At 44.7% G+C, this 26427-nt stretch overlaps 1 protein-coding gene across 1 annotated transcript; it reads left to right on the top strand.

The window, feature by feature from the left end:
* Positions 1 to 9512: 9512 nt before the first annotated feature.
* On the top strand, positions 9513 to 24057 carry fam83d (family with sequence similarity 83 member D). Its single transcript, XM_080204685.1, has 4 exons — positions 9513 to 10232; positions 15476 to 15643; positions 19575 to 19699; positions 21207 to 24057. The coding sequence occupies exons 1-4, from the start codon at positions 9759 to 9761 to the stop codon at positions 22195 to 22197; spliced, it is 1758 nt and encodes a 585-aa protein (XP_080060811.1). The 5' UTR covers positions 9513 to 9758; the 3' UTR covers positions 22198 to 24057.
* Positions 24058 to 26427: the final 2370 nt, after the last annotated feature.

Genomic DNA, 26427 nt, shown 5'->3' on the forward strand with positions numbered 1-26427 from the left:
CATTGCAGTGTGAATGTAAGCCCACTTGTGACTAATAAATAAATTTTATTTTACATAAGCATTCTTAATACAGGCATAAGTGAGTGTTGATAGGTCATTCATAGAATCTACAGTGCAGAAGTAGGCCATTTGGCCCATTGAGCCTGCACTGACAACAAAGTCACCCACATTCATCCTATCACTGTAACCCATATATTTATCCTCCTAATCCTTCTGGCATTAAGAGGCAATTTAGCGAGGCCAATCAACCTAATCTGCACATTTTTGGACTGTGGGAGGAAATCAGAGCACCCAAAGGAAACCCATGCAGACATGGGGAGTATGTGCAAACTCCACACTGACCTTCACCCGAGGCTGGAATTGAACCCAGGTCCTTGGCACTGTGAGACAGCGGCGCTAACCGCTGTGCCACCATGCTGCCCTGGTACAGAAAAATATCTAGCTATTCAACCCCATGGGGTTATTCAATGGGGTTATTCAACCCCATTCAACACATGAGGTTATTCAACTCCATTCAATCGAGTGAGAACGGTGGCATAGTGGTAAAATCCCTGCCTCAGTAATCCACTAGGCTAATATTCTGAGCACAAGTGTTCAAATCCCAGCAAGGCAGCTGGTGGAATTTAACTAACAATCTGAAATTGAAAAGCTAGTATCAGAAATGTTGACCATGAAATCATTGTCGTAAAATCCCGTCTGGTTCACAAAAGTTCCTTAAGGAAAGAAATCTGCTGTCCTTGTCTGGTCTGCATGTGACTCCAGACAGACCCACAGCAATGTGGTTGATTTTAAACTGTCTTCTGAAATGGTGTGGCCCGCCATTCAGTTCAAGGGCAATTTGGGATGGCAAAATAATGCCAGCCCAACTAGTGACACCCACATCCCATGAAAGAAAGAAAGATTCTGTGTTTGAACATTTTCTTTGGTTTGCCTATGGAAAAATGTTTACGTGTGGACTTGGGGAAGAGAAGGATTTTCTCGTTTCTGAAACTCCTCCAGTAATGACACCGCCCCTGCCCCACCCACTCCACACATATACACACATACGCACACATGCAGACACACATATACACACATACGCACACATGCAGACACACATATACACACACACACACACACACACACATGCACACAGAGTGGTCTACCAGCACTCTCCCTTCCCTGGATTAAGAATTGAAAAACAGGAAGAATGCCCAGTACTGAGGGTGAGGTTTGCGGATTTTGTTTTGTGGTAGAAGTCAGTGCCAGTGTGATTTGGTGATTTGTGTTACGGGAGCGAGAGAGTACTGCAAGTTCCAGCACAAAGTGATGGTCAATGATTGAAACCACATTTTATCACGATTTTATCAACATGTAGCAACCCTTTTTTTTTAATGGGGCAATGTCATCGGAGTTTGGAGTCATGTGTACAAGCTGTATTTTCATCTTTTTCTTCTGTTCCATGTTTAGTTGGACCTTGGTTATTTCACGTGCTGCTTTATGCACTGGAACAAGGCCCACACTTCAAACTAACTGTATCAATATTGTATAGTATGTAGAACTTCCCAAAATTTCTCTGTACAAATGAACACTGATAAATAGATCGATAGATAGATACAGATAGATAGATACAAATAGATAGATAGATAGACACAGATAGATAGATAGATCGATAGATAGATACAGATAGATAGATCGATAGATAGACAGACAGACAGACACAGATGGATGTATAGATACAGAAAGATAGATATAGATAGATAGATAGACAGACACAGATAGATAGATACAGATAGATAGGTAGATATGGATAGATAGATACAGATACAGATAGACAGACAGACAGACACAGATGGATGTACAGATACAGATAGATAGATAGATAGATAGACAGACAGACAGACAGATAGGTAGATGGATGGATGTATTGAATGTTGTTTATATTTTTATAAGTGTCTATGTTTCATTTTATGCCCACTATTAAAAAATATCAGTTGATCCAAATGGCACCCATTTTAATTCAATTTCATCTGAAGTGATTTTTTTTGCCCACTGCATCCACAAACCATGAACCTGTTCCTGGTTAGTTAAGATGTATCACTCTCTTGTGGAAAAAATGTGAATGGTCTGTACCCCACCGAATCATGGGGTCATAGCTAACCTAGTGGGCTGTGCTGGCAAAAGTGAGGACTAATCTTTTTGATACTTGGATATGGATAACATTAGCAAAGCTATAGGTTTTCTTTTGCTCACTCCCAGTGGTCAGGTAAAGATTGTTTAGACAAATGAGCAGCTGACTAGGTCAATTAGAGTCAAGAATGCAGAATGGCCCAGAGGCATGGGTAATCCAAAACCAAATTCCCTTCCCTGATCCACCTGAGATTTTAATAACATTAAGTTTTGACAGTCATGTTTTCCTGGCATAAACCCACTAATCCATGAGAGCTAGGCCCAGCATAACTATTTTGCTGTGTACTTAACAAGGGAGATATAAGATAATGATGGACTTGTATTTGTATACTTTAAAATTTATTTATTAGTGTCACAAGTAGACTTACATTAACACTGCAATGAAGTTACCATGAAAATCCCCTCAACACCACACTCCGATGTCTGTTTGGGTGCACTGAGGGACATTGTACCTAACCCGCACATCTTTGGAGTGTGGGAAGAAGCTGGAACACCCAGAGGAAGCCCATGCAGACATGGGGAGAATGTGCAAACTCCACACAGACAGTGACCCAAGCTGGGGATCGAACCCAGGTCCCTGGCACTGTCATGCAGCAGTGCTAACCACCGTGCCACCCACATACTCACAATCCCCAGAACACATCACAACCAATTAAGCATTTTGATGTGTACTCACTGTTATAATGTAGGATGGACAACAACCTGCATTTACTCGGCACTTTGATCGTAATAAGGTGCTCCACTGAAACATTTTAAAGCAAAGCGTGACACCAAGCCGAGGAAGGAGATTTTAAGTCACAAGCGCACCGGTGGCATGGTAGCACAGTGGTTGGCACTGCTGCTTCACAGCTCCAGGGACCTGGGTTCGATTCCCGGCTCGGATCACTGTCTGTGTGGAGTTTGCATGTTCTCCCCGTGTCTGCGTGGGTTTCCTCTGGGTGCTCTGGTTTCTTCCCACAGCCAAAGATGTGTGAGTTAGGTTGATTGGCCATGCTAAAATTGCCCCTTAGTGTCCTGAGATGTGTAGGTTAGAGGGATTAGCGGGTAAAATATGGGGGTATTAAAATTAGAGGGATAGGGAGGTAGGGCCTGGGTGGGATTGTGGTTGGTGCAGACTCAATGAGCGAAGGGCCTCTTTCTGCACTCTATGATTCTATGATCTTGATCAAAGAGATAGGCCTTAAAGATGGACTGCAAGGCAGAGAGGTGGAAGGGCGTAGGTAATCCAGAGCATAGAGCCTAGGCAACTGAAGGTGAGCCATCAATAGTGGAGCAATTAAAATCAGAGATGCTCAAAAGGCCCGAATCAGAGGAGCATAAATATCTCAGCAGGTTGTGATGCTAGAGGAGATCACACAGATTGGAAAGACCTAGGCTATGGATGGATTTGAAAACAAAGATGAAAATTTTATAATCAAGATCATAGATCATAGAATCACTACAGTGCAGAAGGAGGCCATTTGGCCCATCGAGGCTATACCGATCACAATCCCACCCATGCCCTATCCCCATAATCCCATTTATTTATCCTGCTAATCTCCCTGACACTAGGGTCAATGTTTCGTGACAGGAGGCAAATGTGGATCCATGAACACAGAGATGATAAATTACATAGATTAACATAGATTAACATAGAAGATAGGAGCAGGAGGAGGCCATTTGGCCCATCGAGCCTGCTCCACCATTCATTACGATCATTACTGATTGTCCAACTTAGTAGCCTAATCCTGCTTCTTCTCCAAAACCTTTGATCCCGTTTGCCCCCAAGTGCTATATCCAGCTGCCTCTTGAATACATTCAGTGTTTTGGTAGCAACTACTTCCTTTGGTAATGAGTTCCACAAGCTCACCACTCTTTGGGTGAAGAAACATCTCTTCATCTCCATCCTAAGTGGTCTACCTGAATCCTCAGACTGTGACCCCTGGTTCTGGACTTCCCTACCAATGGGAATATCCTCACTGCATCTACCCTGTCTCGTCCTGTTAGGAGTTTATAAGTCTCGATGAGATCCCCTCTCATTCATCTGAACTCCAGTGAAAACAATCCTAACCTAGTCAATCTCTCCTCATACATCAATCCCGGAATCAGCCTGGTAACCGTCGCTGCGCTTCTTCAAGAGCAAGAAGAACAGAAGGACAAAGAAAGAAATTTGCTTGATCTCATCTTTGGAGGATCCTTAAAGAGGTGCCTGCATTTGCAGGTAGCGAGTATCTGGCCCGAGACAGATAGGTGTTAACGTAAGGAGAGATCAGGAACAACCTATGATGGTAAACATATGAAAATGATGGGCACTAGAAAAAACAGCTTACCCATCAAAGCCATCCTACACTCACCATCATGTGGGCACCATGAGCAGTCACTTACTACCCCATGGGATTACCTAGCAAGCTGTAAAAATAACAAGCAAAACTGGGTTAATAAAGAAAACAATACACTGGAAAATTTCTCTCTAACTCCCTCAGGTGATTGATACCAATCCAAGGTATCATGTGTATCACGTGTTTTAATAAAACACTGAATTCTACTTATCATAATTTCCCACAGTGCAGAAGAAGGCATTCGGCCCATTGAGTCTGCACCCAGACCACAATCCCACCCAGGCCCCATTCCTGTAACCCCACATATTTACCCTAGCTTGTCCACCTGACATTAAGGGGCAATTTAACATTGCCAATCCACCTTACCTGCACATCTTTGGAGTCTGGAGGAAACCGGAGCATCCGGGGGAAACACAGCAGACACGAGGAGAATATGTAGACTCCGCACAGACGGAGACCCAAGCCAAGAATTGAACCCAGGTCCCTGGCGCAGTGAGGCAGCAGTGCTAATCGCTAACCAGTTAGCAGTGCTAACTGGTGCTAACCAGTGCTAACTGGTGAACTAGTGCACCAGTTCTAAGTCAGCTGCTGGGCGCCAGCCGAGGCCACCTGCCCGCTGGAAAGGCTGAAGGGTACCACAGCTGGGGTGATCCACAGGAAGGGCCCGGCACGCGTCTATCTTGTGCCATCTTGCCTAAATTCAAACCAGCAATCTCTTCTGGGAATGCATTTGCGGATAGGACATTGACACAAGGGTTGAACCAATTCAGTTCTTCTCTAGTTGTTTCCAACATGGTTGTGAACCACTGTCATGATTTCATTTAACGCATCTGTCAAATAACTCTTACCTCTGAGCAGCATTTTTTATCTGTAACTCCTTCATTACACATTAAGATGTAAATGAAGTCCCTACAGAATGAGTGCCTGTTCAATGCTTCACAACCACAATCTTGGAGGTGGTGGGGCAGGTATGGTTTAGGTGTAACATTGTATCTCTCGCAATGGGTGCCCCAGATATCAGAAAATAGTCTGACAGGTGGTAAGGAATGACTGGAAGTCTGCCTTAATAGAGTTAGGTGTGCAGCCTAGGGAAGGGTAGAACAGTAAGTCACCAATCTTACTGAAATGAGAAGTGTAGCCCAATCTATTTGTCTTACCTGCATCAGGACAAATACAAGAATGTCAAACTTTAAACAATCGCAACAATTTTTAATACAGGGGAAAAGGTTGCCAAGTTGACTCTAATTGACCAAAATGATTTTGATTTGATTTGATTTATTATTGTCACGTGTTTTGGGATACAGCAAAAAGTATTGTTTCTTGCGTGCTATACAGACAAAGCATACCTTTCATCGAGTAAAGGAAAGGAGAGGGTGCATAATATATTGTTGCAGTCACAGCTAAGATGTGGAAAAAGGTCAGCTTAATATATGTTGGGTCCATTCAAAAGTCTGACAGCAGCAGCGAAGAAGGTGTTCTTGAGTCGGTTGATACGAGATCTCAGACTTTTGTATCTTTTTCTCCAATGGAAGAAGGTGGAAGGGAGTGTGTGGGGTTCTTGATTATACTGGCTGCCTTCCTGAGGCAGTGGGAAGTGTAGACAGAGTCAGTGGATGGGAGGCTGGTTTGTGAGATCGACTGGGCTACGCTCACACCTCTTTGTAGTTTCTTGTGGTCTTGCCATGGAGTAAGCAATAGGGAATTAGAGGCGCCCCAAGTTCCTGGATAATTCAGAAAAAAGGCATAAGAATTTTTTTTAAGTTTACTTATTAGACACAAGTAAGGCTTACATTAACACTGCATTAAAGTTACTATGAAATTCCCCTAGTTGCCACACTCCGGCACCTGTTCAGGTACACTGAGGGAGAATTTAGCATGGTCAATGCACCCAGACTGTGGGAGGAAACCAGAACACATGGAAGAAACCAATGCAGACACTGGGAGAAGATGCAAACTCCACACAGTGACCCAAGCTGGGAATTAAACCCAGATCTTTGGCACTGTGAGGCAGCAGTGCTAACCACTGTGCCACATGCCACCTATCTTGAACATATTCCTTTTGTTTGTAGAGAATTGGTCCCTGCTTATTGGTGTATCTCACTTTTAGCAAGTATAAATGAGTCACATGACACTGGACTAATTATCTTACATTGGTTGTTTGAGTAGCTATCAGTACACTCAGGATTGTTCAATCATTGCTGCCCAATCACAGAATCACACCTCTAAGAGTAGACATTTTGTCTGCTGCTACTTCATCAATCCATCTCATACTAATAGTCTAATGTGTTCAATTCTGGCCTTGGGTAACTGTCTATGTGGAGTTTGCGCATTCTCCCCGTATCTGCTTAGGTTTTCTCCAGGTGCTCCGGTTTCCTCCAACACTCCAAAGGTATGCAGGTTAGGTGGATTGGCCATTTTAAATATGTCAGGTTACGGGGATAGGGTAAGGGGGTGAGTCTGGGTAAGATGCTCTATCAGATAGTCAGTGCAGAGTCAATGGCTAAATAGCCTCTTCCTGTGCTGTAATGATTCTATGAATCCATGTGTCCTTATCCTCAGACTCTAGGCATGGGACTTGGTTCTTAGACAGGCTGGAGACATACTCTTGGGTATCTCTCAAAGGTTTACACATGATTGACTGATGTTAGTAGTGCATCACCATCTACTTCTTACATTAACATAACTCATCAGTTTATCCTTTAAACTCCACAATGATCAAATATCGGGTTCAATTGTTAAATTGATCAGGAATTAACACAATATAGGGTGGCACTTTGACACAGTGGTTAGCACTACTGCCTCACAGCACTAGGGACCTGGATTCAATTCCAGTCTTGGGTCACTGTCTGTGTGGAGTCTGTACATCCTCCCCATGTCTGCACAAGTTTTCTCCAGTTGCTCCAGTTTCCTTCCACAGTGCAAAAACGTGTGGGTTAGGTTGATTGGCCATACTAAATTGCCCCTAATGTCAGGGAGTTTAGCAGGGTAACTATGTGGGGTTACGGGAACAGGGCCTGGTTGGGATTGTGGTTGGTGCAGATCGAGGGGCTGAATGGCCTCCTTCTGCACTGTAGGGATTTTATGATACTATAGGGTGACACAGTGGTTAGCACTGCTACCTCACAGCACCAGGGACCCAGGTTCGATTCCTGGCTTGGGTCACTGTCTGTGTGGAGTTTGCACATTCTCTCCGTGTCTGCGTGGGTTTCCTCCGGCTGCTCTGGTTTCCTCCCACACTCTAAAAATGTGCGGGTCAGGTTGACTATCCATGCTAAATTACCCCTTAGTGTCCTGGGATGAGTAGGTTAGAGGGTAAACGTGTGGGGTGACTGGGATAGGGCCTGGCTGGGATTGTGGCCAGTGCAGACTCGATGGATCAAATGGCCTCCCTCTGCATTTAGGGTCTACGATTTCTACGACTACCTGTGCAGATTTTGCACATCCTCCAGGTGCCCCAGATTCTCCCATGGTCTGAAATATGTGCTGGTTAGGTGCATTGGCCATGCTAAATTCTCTCTCAGTGTACCCCGAACAGGCACTGAAGGGGATTTTCACCGTAACTTCATTGCAATGTGAACGTAAGCCTTACATGTGACATTAATAAATAAATGCTAAAACTTGGTGTATATTGATAGCTAGTGTTGCCAATTCTAGCTGGACGTTTCTCTGGAGGTTTCATTACATGATCTCCCGCCCCAATTCCTGCCATTGGTCTATTGTCCAAGTCTATCGCCTTCCTATAGCCAATTGGAGAGTGAACAAATATTTTAACCAATTGGACTAACCCGAACTGTGAGTCCAACAGTCTTGTTAACCCCTTTCATCACATCTCCATATTTTACAGTAAATCAACGTGGAAGGATTGAGAGAGAATAAATAAGACACACAACTCTGTTTAATGTCCCGACGGTTTATCAACTTTCTGGAGTCTCCCGACCAATCGGCGAGGGGAGGGGTGGGGGAGGGAGTAGGGTGGTGTTGGCAACTGTATGTTTCAGAGAGTCAGTTTGAGGATTTAATTCCTACAAGCCCGGGCAGCCGGCACTAAATGCTGCAATTTAAATGTTGCAGTCTCCGGCTCTGCTCTGTATTATAATTTTACCAGGCTAGACCTGACATGAGGGTGAGAGAGTACAGAGTGTAGCTGGAGGCACTGGGAGGAGGAACCCTCCCCAGCTGTTTTGGGATGAATTTAAACCAGGAGCCAATCGCGACGGCGCTGCTCTTAAAATCCGTTAAAGACAAAGTTCAGATTGAGAGGTGGGTGGGGAGAAAGGAGAGTTAGCGGCCGGGAAAACTGGCTAGACAACTGTAGCTGTAACCAATCGCCTCTGCAGCCTGGGGTTTGAATCATTTCTGGTTTAGTTTTAATTGAAGTGACTGAGAGATACGGCAGCGAAAGGGCTGTTTTCAGTGGGGGAGAGAGTGTTAGGAGACCCAAGTCTCTGGCTACAGGAACCAGCAGGAGACCCAAGTCTCTGGCTACAGGAACCAGCAGGAGACCCAAGTCTCTGGCTACAGGAACCAGCAGGAGACCCAAGTCTCTGGCTGCAGGAACCAGCAGGAGACCCAAGTCTCTGGCTGCAGGAACCAGCAGGAGACCCAAGTCTCTGGCTACGGGGACCAGCTGGAGACGTAGCAGAACCAGCAGATCACCTAAGCCTCTGGCTATAAAAACCAACAGGAGACCCAGATCCCTGGCTACAGGAACCAGCAGGTCACCCAAGTCTCTGGCTACAGGAACCAGCAGGTCACCCAAGTCTCTGGCTACAGGAACCAGCAGGTCACCCAAGTCTCTGGCTACAGGGACCAGCAGGTCACCCAAGTCTCTGGCTACAGGAACCAGCAGGTCACCCAAGTCTCTGGCTACAGGAACCAGCAGGTCACCCAAGTCTCTGGCTACAGGAACCAGCAGGTCACCCAAGTCTCTGGCTACAGGAACCAGCAGGTCACCCAAGTCTCTGGCTACAGGAACCAGCAGGTCACCCAAGTCTCTGGCTACAGGAACCAGCAGGAGACCCAAGTCTCTGGCTACAGGAACCAGCAGGTCACCCAAGTCTCTGGCTACAGGAACCAACAGGAGACCCAAGTCTCTGGCTACAGGAACCAACAGGAGACCCAAGTCTCTGGCTACAGGAACCAACAGGAGACCCAAGTCTCTGGCTACAGGAACCAGCAGGTCACCCAGATCTTTGGGGTGAAGGGGCTGATAGCAGGCAGTGTGTCTGAGCTCTCTGGCTCTCCCTGTGTCCCCCCGCCTTCCAACACGCCATGAACGATTCCCAGTGTCTGGATGACCTGCCAATAGTTTCTAGGTGGTCGAACGCTCCCAGGCAGGAGGTGGGAGTGAGGGAGTTCTACAGCGAGAGCCAGCGCCTGGCTTTGGAGGAGCTGATCTCCGGCGGCGAGGAGGCTTACGCCGCCTTCCTGAAGAGGGAGAAGGTCCAGGGCTTCCTGTCCACGGATGAGATTGCCAGCATACTGCAGTCCACCATCAGACCCCCGGAGCCGGACAGCGAGCCACTGGAACAGTCCTACACCGGCTCCAACGATTACTCCTCCGGCACTTACTTCCCCGATGCCTCGGACATTGAGGTGCCGGTGTTGGACATTGGGTGGCCGGTGTATCCGGATAACTGGTACCGGGGGGTGACCCAGGTGGAGGTGTTTTTCCAGCCCAGTTACGGAGAGCTCATCTACAGCTGCAAGGAGGCGATCAGGAAACTGATCAGGAAGGCAGAGAAGGTATTGATATGCAAATCTGGTGCATTGCCCTGTACTCTAATCGTTTTAATTTCTCTCAAATGTATTAATGGAATATAGTGTTCAGCTCTGGTTACCATACCATCAGGAGGATGTGGCGGCTTTGGAGAGGGTACAGAAAAGATTTATCAGGATGTTGCCTGGTATGGAGGGCATTGGCTATGAGGAGAAGTTGGAGAAACTTGGTTTGTTCTCACTGGAGCCATGCAGGCTGAGGGGCGACCAGATACAGAGTGGATAGTCAGAATTTTTTTTTCCCATTGTCAATTACAAGGGGGCACAGGTTTAAGGTGTGAGGGGCAAGGTTTAAAGGAGATGTATTTTTTTACCCAGAGGGTGGTGGGTGCCTGGAACTCACTGCCGGGGGAGGTAGTGGAAGCAGATACAATAGTGAGTTTTAAGGGGCGTCTTGACAAATTCATGAATAGGATGGGAATAGAGGGATATGGTCCCCGGAAGGATTGGGGGTTTTAATTCAGTTGGGCAGCATGGTCGGTGCAGGCTTGGAGGGCCTGTTCCTGTGCTGTAATTTTCTTTGTTCTTTGTCCTTTGTTCTTTAATTAAATCATTGAAGCTAAAGATGAAAAAGTTTGAATAAAGTGCTTTAAGTCTTAATTATAAGGGAATTTCACAGTAACTTCATTGTTGTGTTAATGTAAGCCTTACTCGTGACTAATACTTAAACTTAAATTTAAGGATTTACAGGCTTATTCCCAAAGACAAAGCCAGTGGAATTAAAATGTTAAGTTGGCTAAGTGACAGCGGACTGATAGCTGGATTTGATTTATTACTGTCACATGTATTAGTATACAGTAAAAAGTATTCTCTCTTCAACGCTATACAGACAAAGGATACCATTTTATACAGAAGGAAAGAAGAGAGTGCAGAATGTGGTGTTGCAGTCTTAGCTAGGGTGTAGAGAAAGATCCACTTAATATAAAGTAGATTCATTCAAAAGTCTGACAGCAGCAGGGAAGAAGCTGTTCTTAAATCAGTTGGTCCATGATTTCAGACCTTTATATTTTTTCAAGGTAGAAGAGAGTATGTCCGGGATGCGGAGGTCCTTGATTATACTGGCTGCTTTTCCGAGGCAATGGGAAGTGTAGACAGTCAATGGCTGATTTGTGTACGGACTGGACTTCGTTCACAACTCCTTGTAGTTTATTGCTGTTTTGGTCAGAATAGGAACCATACCAAGTTGTGATACATCCTGAAAGGATGCTTTCTATGGTGCATCTGTTTTTTAAAAAAAATTATGTGGACGTCATAGCGGACATGCCAAATTTCCTTAACGTCTCTACTTTATCAGGAGGCTGAGTTGCCCAGATTTGGTTTTGGCAGCACTTCCTTGTATTCTACATTTACCCAGATAAAGAAATGCAGGCCACCATTTCAAAGCTTGCTGATGACACAAGGGTCAAGACTGTTGTGAACTGTGAGGGGGGAATGGTGATAATCTTAAGAGGGTATAGACTTGCTGGAATGGACAGGCACTTGCTGGGTGAAATTTCAATGCAAAGTGTGATTTTCTTCCAATATTTTGCTACGAAGAAGGTTGAGAGATGATATAACACAATCAGCTGGGGGTACTATATTCTGCACACTATCCTTTCCTTCTCCTCTATGTACTCTATGGTATGTTTTGTCTGTATGGCTTGCAAGAAACAATACTTTTCCTTGTATCTCAATACACGTAACAATAAATCAATTCAATGCACAAATTGTTGAAAGTGACAGAATAGATTGAAAAAAATGAGTGATTAGGCTTAAGGAATCCTGGGATTAATAAATAAAGGCATATAATACAAAAGCAGGAAAATTCTGACAAACCTTTCTAAAACACTGGTTCAGTCAAAACTGGAGTATGTTGCCAGGATTTTACCACCTTGTCCGGCCAAGGCTTGTAAGATCCCACCCGAGACCAACAGAGAATGCTATTCTGCAGTAAAATTCCGATTTTTGCATCCAGTTCTGGGCACCGCACTTTTTAGGTAGGATGTGGGAGACCTTAGGGTACAGAAAAGATTCACGAATGTGGCTGCAGGAATGAGGGACTTCAATTTGTATGGATAGATTGGAGAAAAGAAAGTTGAGAGGCTATTTGTTTAGAAGTATTCAAAATCGTGAGGTTTCTGTACAGGATAAACATGGAGAAACTACTTCTATAGGTGGGAGTATTGAGAGGCAGAGGACAGAGATTGAACTTGATATCTGAAACAGACAATGGCGACATGAGGGCAACACTTTATGCAGCGAGTAGGGATTTGGAATGTACAGTGTCCAAATATGCACTGGAGGCAGAATTGGTTAATTATCTGAAGAGAATGTTCATACAAAGATGGTTAAATCCAATATTAATTCTTCACGCTGACATGGAACGGTGTTCCAAGAGGAAATGTTTCAAAAGGAGAGAGATATTCAGTAAGTAAATGTATTCAGGATATTGCTGGCTGTGAGGTGTTTAAATAGTGATAGCGCTCCCGTGACTAATAGGAGCTAGAAGCAGGATAAACCATTTGGCCTTCGAGCCTGCTACACTAAATGAATTAGTCGGCTTTAAATGGGATAAGAGCCCATCTCCTTTTGTGTTCCATTGGTTTCATTGAAAAGTTGTGGTAGTGTAGCTCAGATACTGTGGTTTTATAGTCTATCCATTCTGACATGGTTGTAGCCAAGCATGTGTGTGTGGCATACACAGAGTGATATATTTTGGCAGGCTGGACACAGTTGAGTGATCTCATGGAGTTCAATGGCCATCTTGTGTTGGCAGGAGACAGTGTTCTGACACTGTGTTACAAAAGTGTTAAAACCATGAAAAGCTGATTTGTTATTCTGTGGCGTGGCTAATTCATCACCATAACTGGATCTTTTATAGCTTAATGTTTACAGTTAAAAACACAAACTATTGTTCATTTGGGCATTTAACACCTGCAGTGGAGTAAGATTAACAGGCTGTCTGAGAGAAGTTTTTAGTGTTCATGTTCAAAAGCTTGTGAATTATAAATGGTGAATTTTCAAGAGCTATCTAAGTTTGAATCCTAGGAATTTGAATTCAATAAAAAAAACCTGGAATTAAGAATCTAATGATGACCTTGAAGCCATTGTTGATTGTCTGAAAAGCCCATCTGGTTCATAATTTGACTTCTTATTATCACATGTATTACATACAGTGAAAAGTATTGTTTCTTACGTGCTATACAGACAAAACATACCATTCATAGAGAAGGAAACAAGAGACTGTAGAATGTAGTGTTACAGTCATGGCTAGAGAAAGATCAACTTGATGCAAGGTAAGTCCATTCAAAACTCTAACAGCAACAGGGAAGAAGCAGTTCTTGAATTGGACGGTACAGAAATCTGAGGTCATGTATCTTTTTCCCTATGGAAGAAGGTGGAAGAGAGAGTGTTCAGGGTGCGTGGGATCCTTAATTATGCTGGCTGCTTTGCCGAGGCAGTGGGAAGTGTAGACAGAGCTAATGGATGGGAGGCTGGTTTGCGTGATGGATTGGGCTACGTTTACATTTGTTGTTCCTTGCTGTCTTGGGAAGAGCAGGACCCATACCAAGCTGTGATACAACTGGAAACAATGCTTTCTATGGTGCATCTGTAAAAGTTGGTGAGAGTCATAGCTGATGTGCCAAATTTCCTTAGTCTTCTGAGAAAGTAGAGGTGTTGGTGGGCTTTAATGTCCTTTTTTAGGGAAGGAAATCTGCTGTCCTTACCCGGTCTGGCCTACATGTGACTCCAGATGGCCATGCCCTCGGTTACCTAGACCCAAAACCTAGGAATTCTCTCTTTTCCTCCTCCTCCCTCTTTTAGGACTCTTCTTAAAAACAAACTTTTGGGCATCCCTGCTAGTAACTCCTTAACATGGCTCAGGGTCACATTTTGTTTTATAACATTTTTGTCAAACACCTTTTTTAAGATGTTTCATTATGTTAAAGGTGCTGCATAAATATCAGTTTGTTGTTGTAAAGAACTTTGGGACCTCCTGAACTCATGAAAGGTTAATTTGTTCTTTAACATGGCTATAATCCTACAGGATGTCACAAACCAAGCTTGAGTTGGTCCGTTGACTGGTTAAAATGGTCCCACCATGGTAAACGGGCAGAGTGGGAATGCAAGAAGCAAAAGGGAGGAGGAAATAATATCACTTCACATTATGGCAAATTATACCATTGCTGTCATTGTTGCCACGGAGATGGATTGGGTCGCCATGAAAGGCAGCTTGGTGTTTGGGTGTGGGTGTGTGATTTGTACGGAGGATGTAAGCCTGAGACGATAGATTACAGGGCGGTGATTCACCCTCGCAGAATAGATGCACCAGTGTACAGAGAGAGAAGCTTGTAAGGTTTCAGTCACTTGAGCCTTTGGGATTGGATTACTGCCTGAAGTTCTCTGCCACAGATCCATTATAAAATATATATATGTACACCTACTTAGCAGCTGCCTTTGGGTGACCGTGTAAAACAACCTCGACAGCTGGAATATCAGGTTCTTTCATTTGTTCATGGGATGTGAACATTGGTGGCAAAAGCCAATTATTGACCATTCCTAGTTGTCCTTGAGAAAACCTGTGTGGTGCTAGTGAACCCTGTTAGGGAGGGAGTTCCAGGTTTTTGACCCAGCACTGGTTGGACTTCCTGATTTAAGGATCCAATTGATGGGCTAATCAGGGAGTCTTTGCCTCGTATTTAACCAGGTCTGTCAGTTCCCCGACACCCCCCGGAGGTAGACTGCTGACTGATAGCACTTTGTGTACTGCTGTTTGTAAATAAAGGGATTTTGGTGAAGGGACTTCTGCCTCCACAGACTTATTACAAATATGTACATCTATAAGATGCACTGCAGCAACTTGCCCAAGGCTTTTTCAAACCCACTATCCCTATCACCTGGAAACTCCAAGTAGGTGCCAGCATTCCCATGTACCTAACACTTCCCCTCCAAATTATACACCATCCTGGCTTTGGAAGCATAGTGCTGTTCCTTTTATCCCGTTCCATTTTAGAGTGAATATCATCCTTTCTCCCACTGTCCAACCTGTTGTAGCTTTCCTCACTTTTTGACCAAATTTGAATTTCTCAAAATGTTATCACTTTCTAGAATGTGGATAGAGTGGGGCTTTCCAACTGTAAAAGTACACCTCCTCGGAATTTCTTCCCGCAACCCAAAATCTGCAAATAAAAGTCTGAAATTTTAATTTCCTCTCTGTTTGTATGCTGTAGGTCATTGCACTGGTCATGGACTCTTTCACCGATATCGACATTCTCAAAGACCTTCACGAGGCCTGCCGCAGGAGACGCATCCCTGTTTACATCCTGCTCGATCACTCTGGCCTTCCGCAGTTTCAGCAAATGTGCCGGGTCGCTGGCGTCCTGGTGGAGGAGGAGATGGTATGTGTTTGAACGGAGGTTACGTGTGATGCAGCCTTTGTGCTGAGGGTACACATTCTGTGTGCTGGCCTTTGGTCAAGTGCAGAATTTTAAAATTGCAGAGGCCAGAGAGAGAGAGGAACAATCCCAGGTGAACTTCCCGCTCTCCTCAGCTGCCCTTCACAGCAACGCAAGGGAAACGTAACAAAATGGTATTCTTGCCCATCAAAGAATTATTGTATCTGGGTCCTGTCTGAGTGTGTGCCATGCCAAGTATTGGGCAGAAATTCGACAGGACTAGACACTGTGCCTACAAGTGCAGGAAATAGGCTGAGAAGCGTGTTAAGTAATGTGCCGTCTGCCACCCCAAAACCTTTCCATAACACACAAGGCAGAACTCAGGAGTGCGTTGGTATATTCCCCACTTGCCTTGAGTGCAGCTCCAGCAACACCCAAGAAACTTGACACCATCCAGAATAAAGCAGTCCACTCAATCAGCACTCTGTGCAACATGTTAAACGCTCACTGTCTCCACTCCATCGTGGCTGCAGAGTGTGTATCATCTCCATGATATAGCAACATGGTAAGGGTTCTTCGACAGAATCTTCCAGGCTAGCAGATCCTGGTGAAATGCCGCCACTGGCAAGTTTGCTTTCCAAGTTTCACATCATCCTGTCATGGAACTCGATCACCATTCCTTCACTGTTGCTGGATCAAGATCCTGGAGCTGTCTCATTAAAAGCACAGTGGATGTACCTACAATACATGGACTGTAGTTGTTCAAGAAAGGAACTCACTACTACCTTCTCTAGGGTGGCACAGTGGATAGCACAGCTGCCTCACAGCATCCAGGACCCAGGTTCGATTCTGATCTTGGGTGACTGTCAGTGTGGAGTTTGCACGTTCTCCCCATGTCTGTGTGGGTTTCCTCCAGGTGCTCTGGTTTCTTTGTCCAAATGTAATTTAAGTTTGTTTAATTGGTTTGAAAGACACCTCCCACAATCGAAAGATTCCTCCCACAATTCAAAGATAGGTTGATTCACCATGCTAAGTTGCCCCTTGTGTCGGGGGGATTGGCAGGGTAAATGCATGGGGTTATGGGGATAGGGATCTGGGTGGAATTGTTGTCAGTGCAGACTCAATGGGCCGAATGGCACTCCTTTTGTACAATAGGGATTCTACGATTAGAAATCGACATTGAGTGCTGGTTTTGCCAACAGCATTTACATTGCATGAATGATTTTTTTTTAAAGAAGTGGCTTGCAAAAGTAGATTAAAATACAGCAGCTTACAAACTGGTACCAATGGAACTGTCTTTTCACACTGGTCATTGCAATAAGTGGGAATTGGAATGTGTACTGTTTCAGATTTTCTGTTTTTTTTTAAAATTAATTTTAGTATCACAAGTAGGCTAACATTAACACTGTCCTGAAGTTATTGTGAGAAGCTCCTAGTCGCCACATTTCAGTATCTGTTTGGGTACACTGAGGGAGAATTTAGCATGGCCAATGCACATAAATTGCATTATTTAGGTCTTTTGGACAGTGGGAGGAAACTGGAGCACCCGGAGAAAACCCACACAGACACAGAGAATGTGCAGAGTCTGCACAGACAGTGACCCAAGGTGGGAATCGAACCCGGATTCCTGGCGCTGTGATTTCTTTATCATTGCACGTTTTAGCTTCAACTCATTTTACTCTTGTTTTTGCACTGTAGCTGTTCATCATTCTACCATTCACACCTCCTCTAGACACACCTTTTTGTCTTTTTATTTGTCCCAATAACATTTGCTTTACCCCTGCCAGCCCTTTTATCCTTTTAATCTGTCCTGCCCCCACCCTCTCACAGCTCTTTCCTTTTGTTCTTTCTCATGCCCCGCCACTTGTTTAAAAACCATTGTATTTCTAACATGAGATTCATCCAGACTCAAAACGTTGGTGCTATTCTGTCCCCACAGACGCTGTCAGACCTGCTGCGACCTCCCAGCATTTTCTGTTTTTGTTTCAGATTCCAGCACGCAGCAATTTACTTTCACCTAACATTTCTCAACCTGAAATGTGAACACTCTCTCCACAGGTACTGTCTGACCAGCTGAGTATTTCCAGCATTTTTTTTTGATTCTCTATTTTTAATAGTCCTGGACATTCATTAAAGTCTTGTCTTGTGCGAGTGGGTGGAATCAAAGACAGAGACACGGCACGTTGTGCCTCAGGTACTGTGTTTAACTGTGGGAGAATCACTGTTTGTGCTTACTATTCCAAACACCCACAATCACTGACACCAGGCAAGCACGAGAAGGGAATAAAGGTTGACTTTGAACCACAGCGAGCAATTGGAGGTGACGTATCTGAATCTGTAAGTACCGGCTGAAATTGCAGAACTCTTACGCTGAGCACTAAAGCTGTTCCTTGCGTTTACTGGAACACTGTAGCAGCTGAGAGCTCAATGTGAGAGCAATGTTAAGAATTAAGATGACAGGTGACCGGAAACCTTGGGGTTGTGCTTGAGGAAGCAGACACCCAGCCTGTGTTTGGTGTCCCCAGTGTAGAGCAGACGCACTGTGACCAGTGAATTTTAAGTTGAAACGTTTATTTATTAGTGTCACAAGTAGGCTTACATTAACGCTGCAATGAAGTGACTGTGAAAATCCCCTAGTCGCCACACTCCAGTGCCTGTTTGGGTATACAGAGAGTTTAGCATGGCTTATGTGCCTAACCAGCATGTCTTTCAGACTGTGAAAATCTCAGCAGGTGGCACAGTGGTTAGCACTGCTGCCTCATAATGCCAGGGACCCAGATTCAATTCCCTGCCTCAGGTGACTGTGTGGAGTATGCACATTCTCCCCATGTCAGCGTGGGTTTCCTCCAGGTGTTCCAGTTTGCTGTTTCAGTCCAAAGATGTGCCAGTTAGGTTGATTGGCCATGTTGAATTGATCTTAGCGTCAGGAGGATTAGTGGGTAAATGTGCAGGGTTGCGGGAATAGGGCCTGGTGGGATTGTGGTCAGTACAGAATTGATGGGCCAAATGGCCTCCTTCTGTACTGTAGGGATCCTGTGGGGGGAATCCGGAGTGGCTGCCACTCGAATGACTTCAGCATTGCCTTGTAGGCACGTGCAGTGTAATGAATTGAATAAAGTACTCATAATTCACTGTTACCTCTGGAAGGAATGTTTCGGGCCTTGGAAGTGATGAATGGGGGGGAATAAAAGGGCAAGTGTTACATCTTTTGTGCTTGCAAGGAAAGGTGCCAGGAAAGAGCAGGTTGTATTGGGCTGATTGAGGACCAAGGGGGCTGTCGGAGGAGGCCCAGAGGTTTCTGGTCACTTGTCATCTTCGTTCTTCACATTGCTCTCACACTGAGCTCCCAGCCTGCTACAGTGTTCCAGTAAACACGAGGAACAGCCTTAGCACGCTACATAAAAGCTCAGCATTTTCAGGTGGTAATTTTGGTTTTCTTTCTCATTTAGTTTCAGCTCTTGTTTTTGCTTTTGCGCCATAACTGTTCATCATTCTGCCATTCACATCTCCTCTAGACGCACCTTTTGTCTCCTTATCTGTCCCAGTAGCACTTGCTATGGCTCTTCAGATTTCTGAGGGTGGGGTGGGGGGGAGCGGAGGGGATGTGATTGGTGGCGTCAGGCTGGAGGTGACATCCGTTGAACACAGAGTCTGGTGGGGTGGAGGGAATGTAAAATGGACCTGTTGAAATCGAAGTTAGGTGGGGTCGATGGGAACCCTATCAATGGTCCTGGGAGGGAGGGGAAGGGATGACAGCAGAAGTGTGGGCAATAAAGCTGACAGAGTGGAGAACCCTGTCGATTGCTGCTATGAAAGGTTACAGACACGAGACGAAACTGAGGTGCTGTTTGATCTGTTACGTACCCATACAAATGTGACTGTGGTCTGTTCAGATGGGCCTCGTTTCGCATTCATTCATTTGCTTACTTTGCAGAGGATGAGAGTTCGCACAGTAACGGGCTGCACTTACTGTACAAGGACAGGAGCCAAAGTTATCGGCAGAGTCCATGAAAAGTTCATGTTAATTGATTGTGATAAAGTAGCCACAGGTTCTTACAGGTAAAAGATTAAATGGTATTTTTAATCTGTGAATATGCTGCAGCTGGTCTACATTCTTAAAATTTTGAGTAGCTGGTTTTATCCTCCTTTCGTTCCTTTTATAGTATCATAGAATCCCTCCAGAATGGAAGGAGGCCCTTTAGCCCATCGAGTCTGCACCGACCGCAAACTCACCCAGGCCCTATCCCCATAACCACATGCACTTAGGGACAAATAAACTAAGGAACAATTCAGCATGGCTAAATCCACCTAACCCGCACATCTTGTGTTGTAGTAAGATTGACCTCTTAAATGTGGGTGTCCAATTCAATTGTTTCTTTAAGGGAGGACAGTGAGGAAGAGGAGGGGTTTAGTGAACACTCCTTGCCTTGAGGTAAAAGGGGTATGTAATGTTTTCAGTATCTCCACCCCTGTCTGCAGTCTTGAAATGTGCTTCTAAAGTTTGTTCACTAATGGAAGGTGTTTTGTCCAGTGGTATATAATATTCATAGAATCCTTTCAATGCAGAAGGAGGCCATTTGGCCTGTCGTATCTGCACTAACTCTCTGACAGAGCATCTTACTCAGTCCCACACCCTGCCCTATCCCTCTAATAGCACATGTTTATCGTGCTAATTCTCCTAAGCTACACATTTTTGGACACAATTTAACATGGCCAGTCCACCCAACCTGCACGTCTTTGGAGTGTGGGAGGAAATCGGAGCATCTGGTGGAATCCCGTGCAGACATGGGGAGAATGTGCAAACTCTACACACAAACACACACACACACGCACAGCTGCCCAAGGCTGGAATCGAACCCAGGTCCCTGGCACTGTGAGACAGCAGTGTTAACCACTGTGCAACTGTTCCACCCTTGTGTTGCATGAAGAAATCATTCATCAGATTGCAGTATTGCATGCCACAACTGAGTTTCCATCCCTTGCAATGGAAAGCAGAAAATCACGTGCTTGCCACTCAGATGACCTCAGCTTCGCTTTGTAGGTGCACGGGTTAAGCATATCCACTCGGATGAGGCACCAGATTGCCTGTGGTCTTGAACCCCAGCGAAAGTAAAGTTTATTTATTAGTCACAAGTAAGCATACATTAACACTGCGAAAATCCCCTGGACGCCACACTCCGGGGCTTGTTCGGGTACATTTGAGGGAGAATTTAGCACGGCCAACCCACCTATCCAATTTATCTTCTGGGCTGTGGGAGGAAATTGGAGCACTCGGAGGAAACCCACACAGACACAGGGAGAACGTGCAGACTCTACATAGACAGTGACCCAAGCTGGGAATCGAACCTGGGTCCCTGGCGCTGTGAGGCAGCAGGGCTATCCACTATGCCACCCCACGGTTGTTGATTCCAGGAAGGAAATTGGGGTTGGCGGGGAGAGAAATGCTGTGGGTGATGGTTAGGTTCAGATTAATTCTGCAATCGGTCCTTGAAGCAATCATTGATTGTAACTTTCAATGTCCGTGTCTGTCCGCTCATATTGTTGCTGTGTCTCGTATCTTCTGCAGCTTCACCTGGACTGACGGGAAGTTGAATCGCAGTAATCTGACGGTGCTCTCTGGGCAGTTGTCCGAGTTTTATGATGAAGAGTTCAGAATCCTGTACGCCCAGTCGCAGCCAATACCAGCCCATTCAACAGACTGTGGGAACCCTGCTGTCTACGAAGAGCTTGCAGCAAAGTGGTTTCTGCCAAGGGAGCTTGCCATCACCAAGCCCTCGGAGAAAAGAATTATGGTCTGTTCTCCAAATAAGCGCAAGCCCGAGATCCTGGAGCAAATAGCTGAGAAAAAGCCTCGCTCACAGGTGTGTGTTGGCTCCGAGAGCAGTCGTGTGTCTGAAACATCGACCGTTGGCAGTCAAACCCCACTTGGAAGCAAAGAGGTGCACCAGCTTAAGGAGGTGAGGGGTATTTCTACACAGACTGAGATTGAGGTGCAGCCTGGGATAGTTGTGCACAGTGCTTCCACACAAACCTGTACTTTAGCGAAGGAGATGGAAACCCAAACTGTGCTCTTATCAAAATCAAGTGCGACCCAGACCTCTGCTGAAACTGTAACTGTGCTGCTGTCTCCCACCAAGACATTGGCTACAGATAGGCGTCCAGCCAGTGAAGAACCAGCCAACTCATCCGGTCAGCTGCCTCCCTCCCCAACGGATTCCAGCGGCGGCTCAAGTAGTTCGATGTCCCCTGCTGCCTCTGAAGTTCGTCCGCGCCGTGATTCCATCAGCTACCCCTACTCCGGAGTCCACGGCGGCAACCACTCGCTGAGGCATTGCTTTCAGAAACTCACCAAAGAGCGGCAGTTTCACTACACCACCATTCGCTCAAAGCTGGACAGCATGGTCGCTGTCCTGTCAAGGAGCCGGCGCCTGAATAAGTTCCAGGCCGGTGAGCTGGGCCAGTACGATGCCAGGGGCGGTCGAGAGTTGATGAGCAGGAGTAGAGTTTTGGGCTTCAGGGAAGTATCCACGTTGGCGTCTTTGGCACTGCGGAATTAAACCTGTGCCAAATTTAACATTCTCCGAGGTTTGTGCAAATTAGTTGGTGGTTGGTAGAACTTTGATACTCCATGGTGCAATATTTAGCCAAAGTTTAATGTCAGTGACCAGAATTAATGCTCGTTGAGCAGATGATTATATTGTAATGTGTCCAGTGACTGTTCATTCCAGTGTTTTTTTTTGTATAAGGGCCTGTTCCCAAGGTTGACACATTGGATGGGATCCTACCACCTCGCCCACCCTGGAATCAGGGCAGGCGATGTTCCCAAAACATAAATTTCCATTGGCCTCAGGCGGCATTTTACGATCTTGCCCGAGCGAAGCTGTAAAATCCGGCCCATTGCCTCCCTCTAAAATGAATGTTATGGCCATCCATGCCAATGCAATTTTCCCATCCCACTGCAACGAATGAAGATTTGGCCAGGCGCCAAATTCTCTGACTTCAGTGTAGCGGGAACGTGGCGTGAACAGCCAGTAAGAGTGCGCCTGTTGTCTATCTTTGAAAAGAATTCTTGCTGCCATGTGTCAGGCATTGCTGGTTGAGTAGCATTCGCTTGGTTTGAATCTCATGGATTCAACTCCTGCTCCAGAAACATGAGCTCAAAATTCAGGCTAATGCTCCAGTTCGGTATTGAGGGAGCTGTCTTACAGCTGTGATAAAACCAAGCTCCTGTCTGCTCCCTTGGGTGAATATTAAGGATCCTCGGCAATGAAAAGGTCCCAACAAATTAAAAGGTTATGAAGATATTTTATAAATGCAAGCCTTTCTTCCCTTTCCTTAAGGATCACAGTGCCTTGTTATATTCTGCATTCATAAGTCACAGGTACAACAGATGAAAGAGTGGCAATAACAGTGGAAAAACCATCCCAGGTGCCAGTGCAATGAAATTTTTGGTCTACCCTGAAGTAGCTGATTCATTCAGATTTAGAATGGTTTCCATACTGAAAAAGCAAAGGGAAAAAACATGGAACAGTTGAATATAAAACATGCCATCTGGAAACATTCACAGTTGCTCTTGGGGAATGCAATTTTTTTTTTGACATTTAACTCTCCACTTCTTTCAAGCCTGATGTTCTAACGGAAAAAGAAATGTTGGCTAGGCTTTCAGGTTTAAAAGAGAGGGAGTTTAATTTTTGATCACAATTGCATTGAAATTCAGGAACTGACTTGCGTGATTCCGCAAAGAAATGCAGGAACCAAAAGACTTTCAAAAGCTCTTTCATAAGTTTTGTAATATTGAGTATGATATTCTGGTTGTATCTCCTTTTTGTTTTTATGTCAAATTTACAGCAAGGGAGCAGGCCATTTGGCCCAACTGGTGTATGCTAGTGGTTCTGTTTCACACGAGTCACCTCGCACCTTGTTTCATCCAAATCTATTAATGTATTCAATGTTCAAGTGAAGGAACGTGGGTTTTGGATGCCATGCCCATTCTGGGTGGATAAAGATTGAAGTCCCCGTTTACATTAGCACAAAGCTGGATACAAGTTATAAAAGCAGTGGAAGAGTTTCTGATCTACTGTCTTTGGGCACTTGCAGACTGGATGTTATACTTGATGATCTCTCTATTCTGCCTCTGCCATGAGATGCAACCCTAACTTCTGTACCATGAAGCAGGTTTTTGTTCTCTCTTGTATCTGCTATCCTGTAGCTTCCTATGAGCTGAAATAACAATTTAATGCCTGGTTGGAGAAGACCTTGTACACAGCCATAAGAAAATGGCTTGAGACTGCCTTAACTAATCACTACCAGGTCCTTGTCAAATAGAGTCTGAAATAGATTCAAGTCCCAGGTCCTAGTCAAGGGTTGATATGAAATTCACTGTGAAAGTTGGAACTTCCTGCTGTAGTAAATCTACCCCCCGCTGCCACATCCACTAGCAACGGGTTTGATTTTAAAGTAATTTCTGCTCCATTTGTGTTCAATTTTTATATTTTTTGTTTTCAAACCAAAGTGTGGTGATATAATGACTGGCAGGAGCATTAAACTACTTGTCGTGCTCAGGGATTCTACAAACTGCCTTACAAAAAGCAACCCCAGCCAAAGCAACCACGTTGTAATAGTAGGAGTCATATCGTTCCTGATTCCCAGCCTTGGAGCTTAAGGGACTTGCTTGTAAATGACGGATGAAACTGAGACTGATTTTAGTGCCTCACCTAACATTTTGCCTTGTGCGTTAATACCCCAGACATTTAAATGAGGCTAAACTTGATGCCCATTTAATGGGTGACTGTGCTATCCAATGCTACTGGTGTGTTTATTTGCTGTATTATCAATTTTCTATGTTGTCTCTTTACATGTATCTCTCTCTGCTGTAAAATTAAATGTGTTCGACATTCACCGCCGCTGTGGGCTCCCCGACTGTGATTCCACTGTTGCATTTCAAACTATTGAAGCTCCTTCGTCTGAGGATTCTCGCCATTGGGGAGCTGGAAGACACCCACGCTGGATTTCAGAGTTCAAGCTTTCCAGGCTGTCAGTGGCAAGATTGGCCAACAGTGTGAATGCAATTTTTAAAAAACTACATTATTCAAATATTGAAGACTCTACACAGATTTTAATGCAAATTATGGAGTAGGTCTTCTTTAATTAGCAATGATGGCTTTGAGACTTAGGGTTATTTCATGGAATTCTAAATTAGAGTATGCTGCTTGGTAGTGGGTTTTTATACTGGGAATGTATATTTTAACCAGTGTAGCTGAAGATGATACTTGAGTTTGTCTAAACACTAAATTGTACAGGGACTTTATTAATAAAAACCTTTTATAGGAAAAAAATCCCTTGTGTTTTGTTGTTTCTTTTGGTTGTGTGAAATGTGCTTGAATTTCTTTACCAAAGAAACTAAGTAATAGAGACTATTTTTAAGCACTAGAAAACTTTGCAGTATTCCTTCTACATGTGGGGAGTATGTTAATTGGCTGCTATAAAAGTTATTCTACTGGAGCACCAAGTGACAGGCTATTCATCACTCATACATTCCACATATTGCTTATGCCACACATAAAACTTGTTTCTCTTGTTACCGCTAGTGATGAGTTTTGTATCTGACAGGTGTGTGTTTTTCTTACTGTCCATAATCGCTACATTTGTAAGTAATGGGTCTATGTTTCCTAAACCTTAGAACGTTGGCCAAATTTTAATTTAAGGGGGTGGCACAGTGGTTAGCACTGCTGCCTCAGTGCCAGGGACCCTGGGTTTGATTTTTTTGGCTTGGGTCACTGTCCATGTGGAGTTTGCATGTTCTCTCTGCGTCTGCATGGGTTTCCTCCCACAGTGCAAAGATATGTCGATTTAGGTGTACTGACCATCCTAAAATTGCCCCTTTAGTGTCCCGGGATGCGTAAATTTGTGGGATAGAGCTTAGGCAGGATTGTCGTTGGTGCAGACTTGATGGGCCATATGCCCTCCTTCTGTACTGCAGGAATTCTATGATGAATAATTCCAACAGCAAGTTTTTTGTGTGTTTTAAAATAAAGGGTTTTTTTTATCCCACACTTGCCCTAAAACAAAATATCTCTCTCCCTCTCTTTTAGAGACACACACGTGTGCGCATGTGTGTGTCTCTCTCTCTCTCACTCACACACACACACACACACACACACACACACACACAAATACAGATGAAGATGAAACAATACAATTGCACTGTGTGATTCTCTCTGTCTCCCTCGTGGCAGGCCAATGCTTCTTGGATGAAAGTTTGAAGTTAGTTACAAGTAGGCTTACATTAACACCACAATGAAGTTACTGTGAAAATCCCCTTGTCACCACAGTCTGGCGCCTGTTTGGATACACTGAGGGAGAATTTAGCATAGCCAATGCACCTAACCAGCACACCTTTTGGACTGTGGGAGGAAGGAAACCCATGCAGACATGGGGAGAATGTGCAAACTCCACACAGACAGTGACCCAAGCCAGGCATCAAACCCACGTCCCTAGCGCTGTACTGCCCTGTCTGAGTTGATGTTTTAGTTGGAATGAAGGTTTTGTAAAGGAAAAGGATTCTCAGTGAGCTGGGATGCTTCCTGTAGTCAAATTTCCTGCAGATTGATCCTCGGGTGAATTTGAATTTGGAACATGTTGGGTGGAATTGGTATCCCACTGTTAAGATAGTGCTGTGCATTACCTTAGCTGCTTAGATGCCCTGTTGATGGCTTTCTGATGGAACTCTATCTGCAGAACAGTTCCTTCCTGTTAGTTTAAAAGCAGACGAAGGTGTGAAGATTGTG

This window comes from Carcharhinus amblyrhynchos, chromosome 16 (genome assembly GCF_965287045.1).
Source record: "Carcharhinus amblyrhynchos chromosome 16, sCarAmb.v2.hapA, whole genome shotgun sequence".
In the NCBI taxonomy this organism is placed as follows: Eukaryota; Metazoa; Chordata; class Chondrichthyes; order Carcharhiniformes; family Carcharhinidae; genus Carcharhinus; species Carcharhinus amblyrhynchos.

What these genes read in the sequence shown, in the direction of transcription:
- fam83d (XM_080204685.1), top strand. Translation starts at nt 9,759, where the DNA reads ATGAACGATTCCCAGTGTCTGGATGACCTGCCAATAGTTTCTAGGTGG. An exon ending in TGATCAGGAAGGCAGAGAAG is followed by an intron (nt 10,233 to 15,475) that starts GTATTGATATGC and finishes TGTATGCTGTAG; the next exon opens with GTCATTGCACTGGTCATGGA. An exon ending in GTAGCCACAGGTTCTTACAG is followed by an intron (nt 19,700 to 21,206) that starts GTAAAAGATTAA and finishes TATCTTCTGCAG; the next exon opens with CTTCACCTGGACTGACGGGA.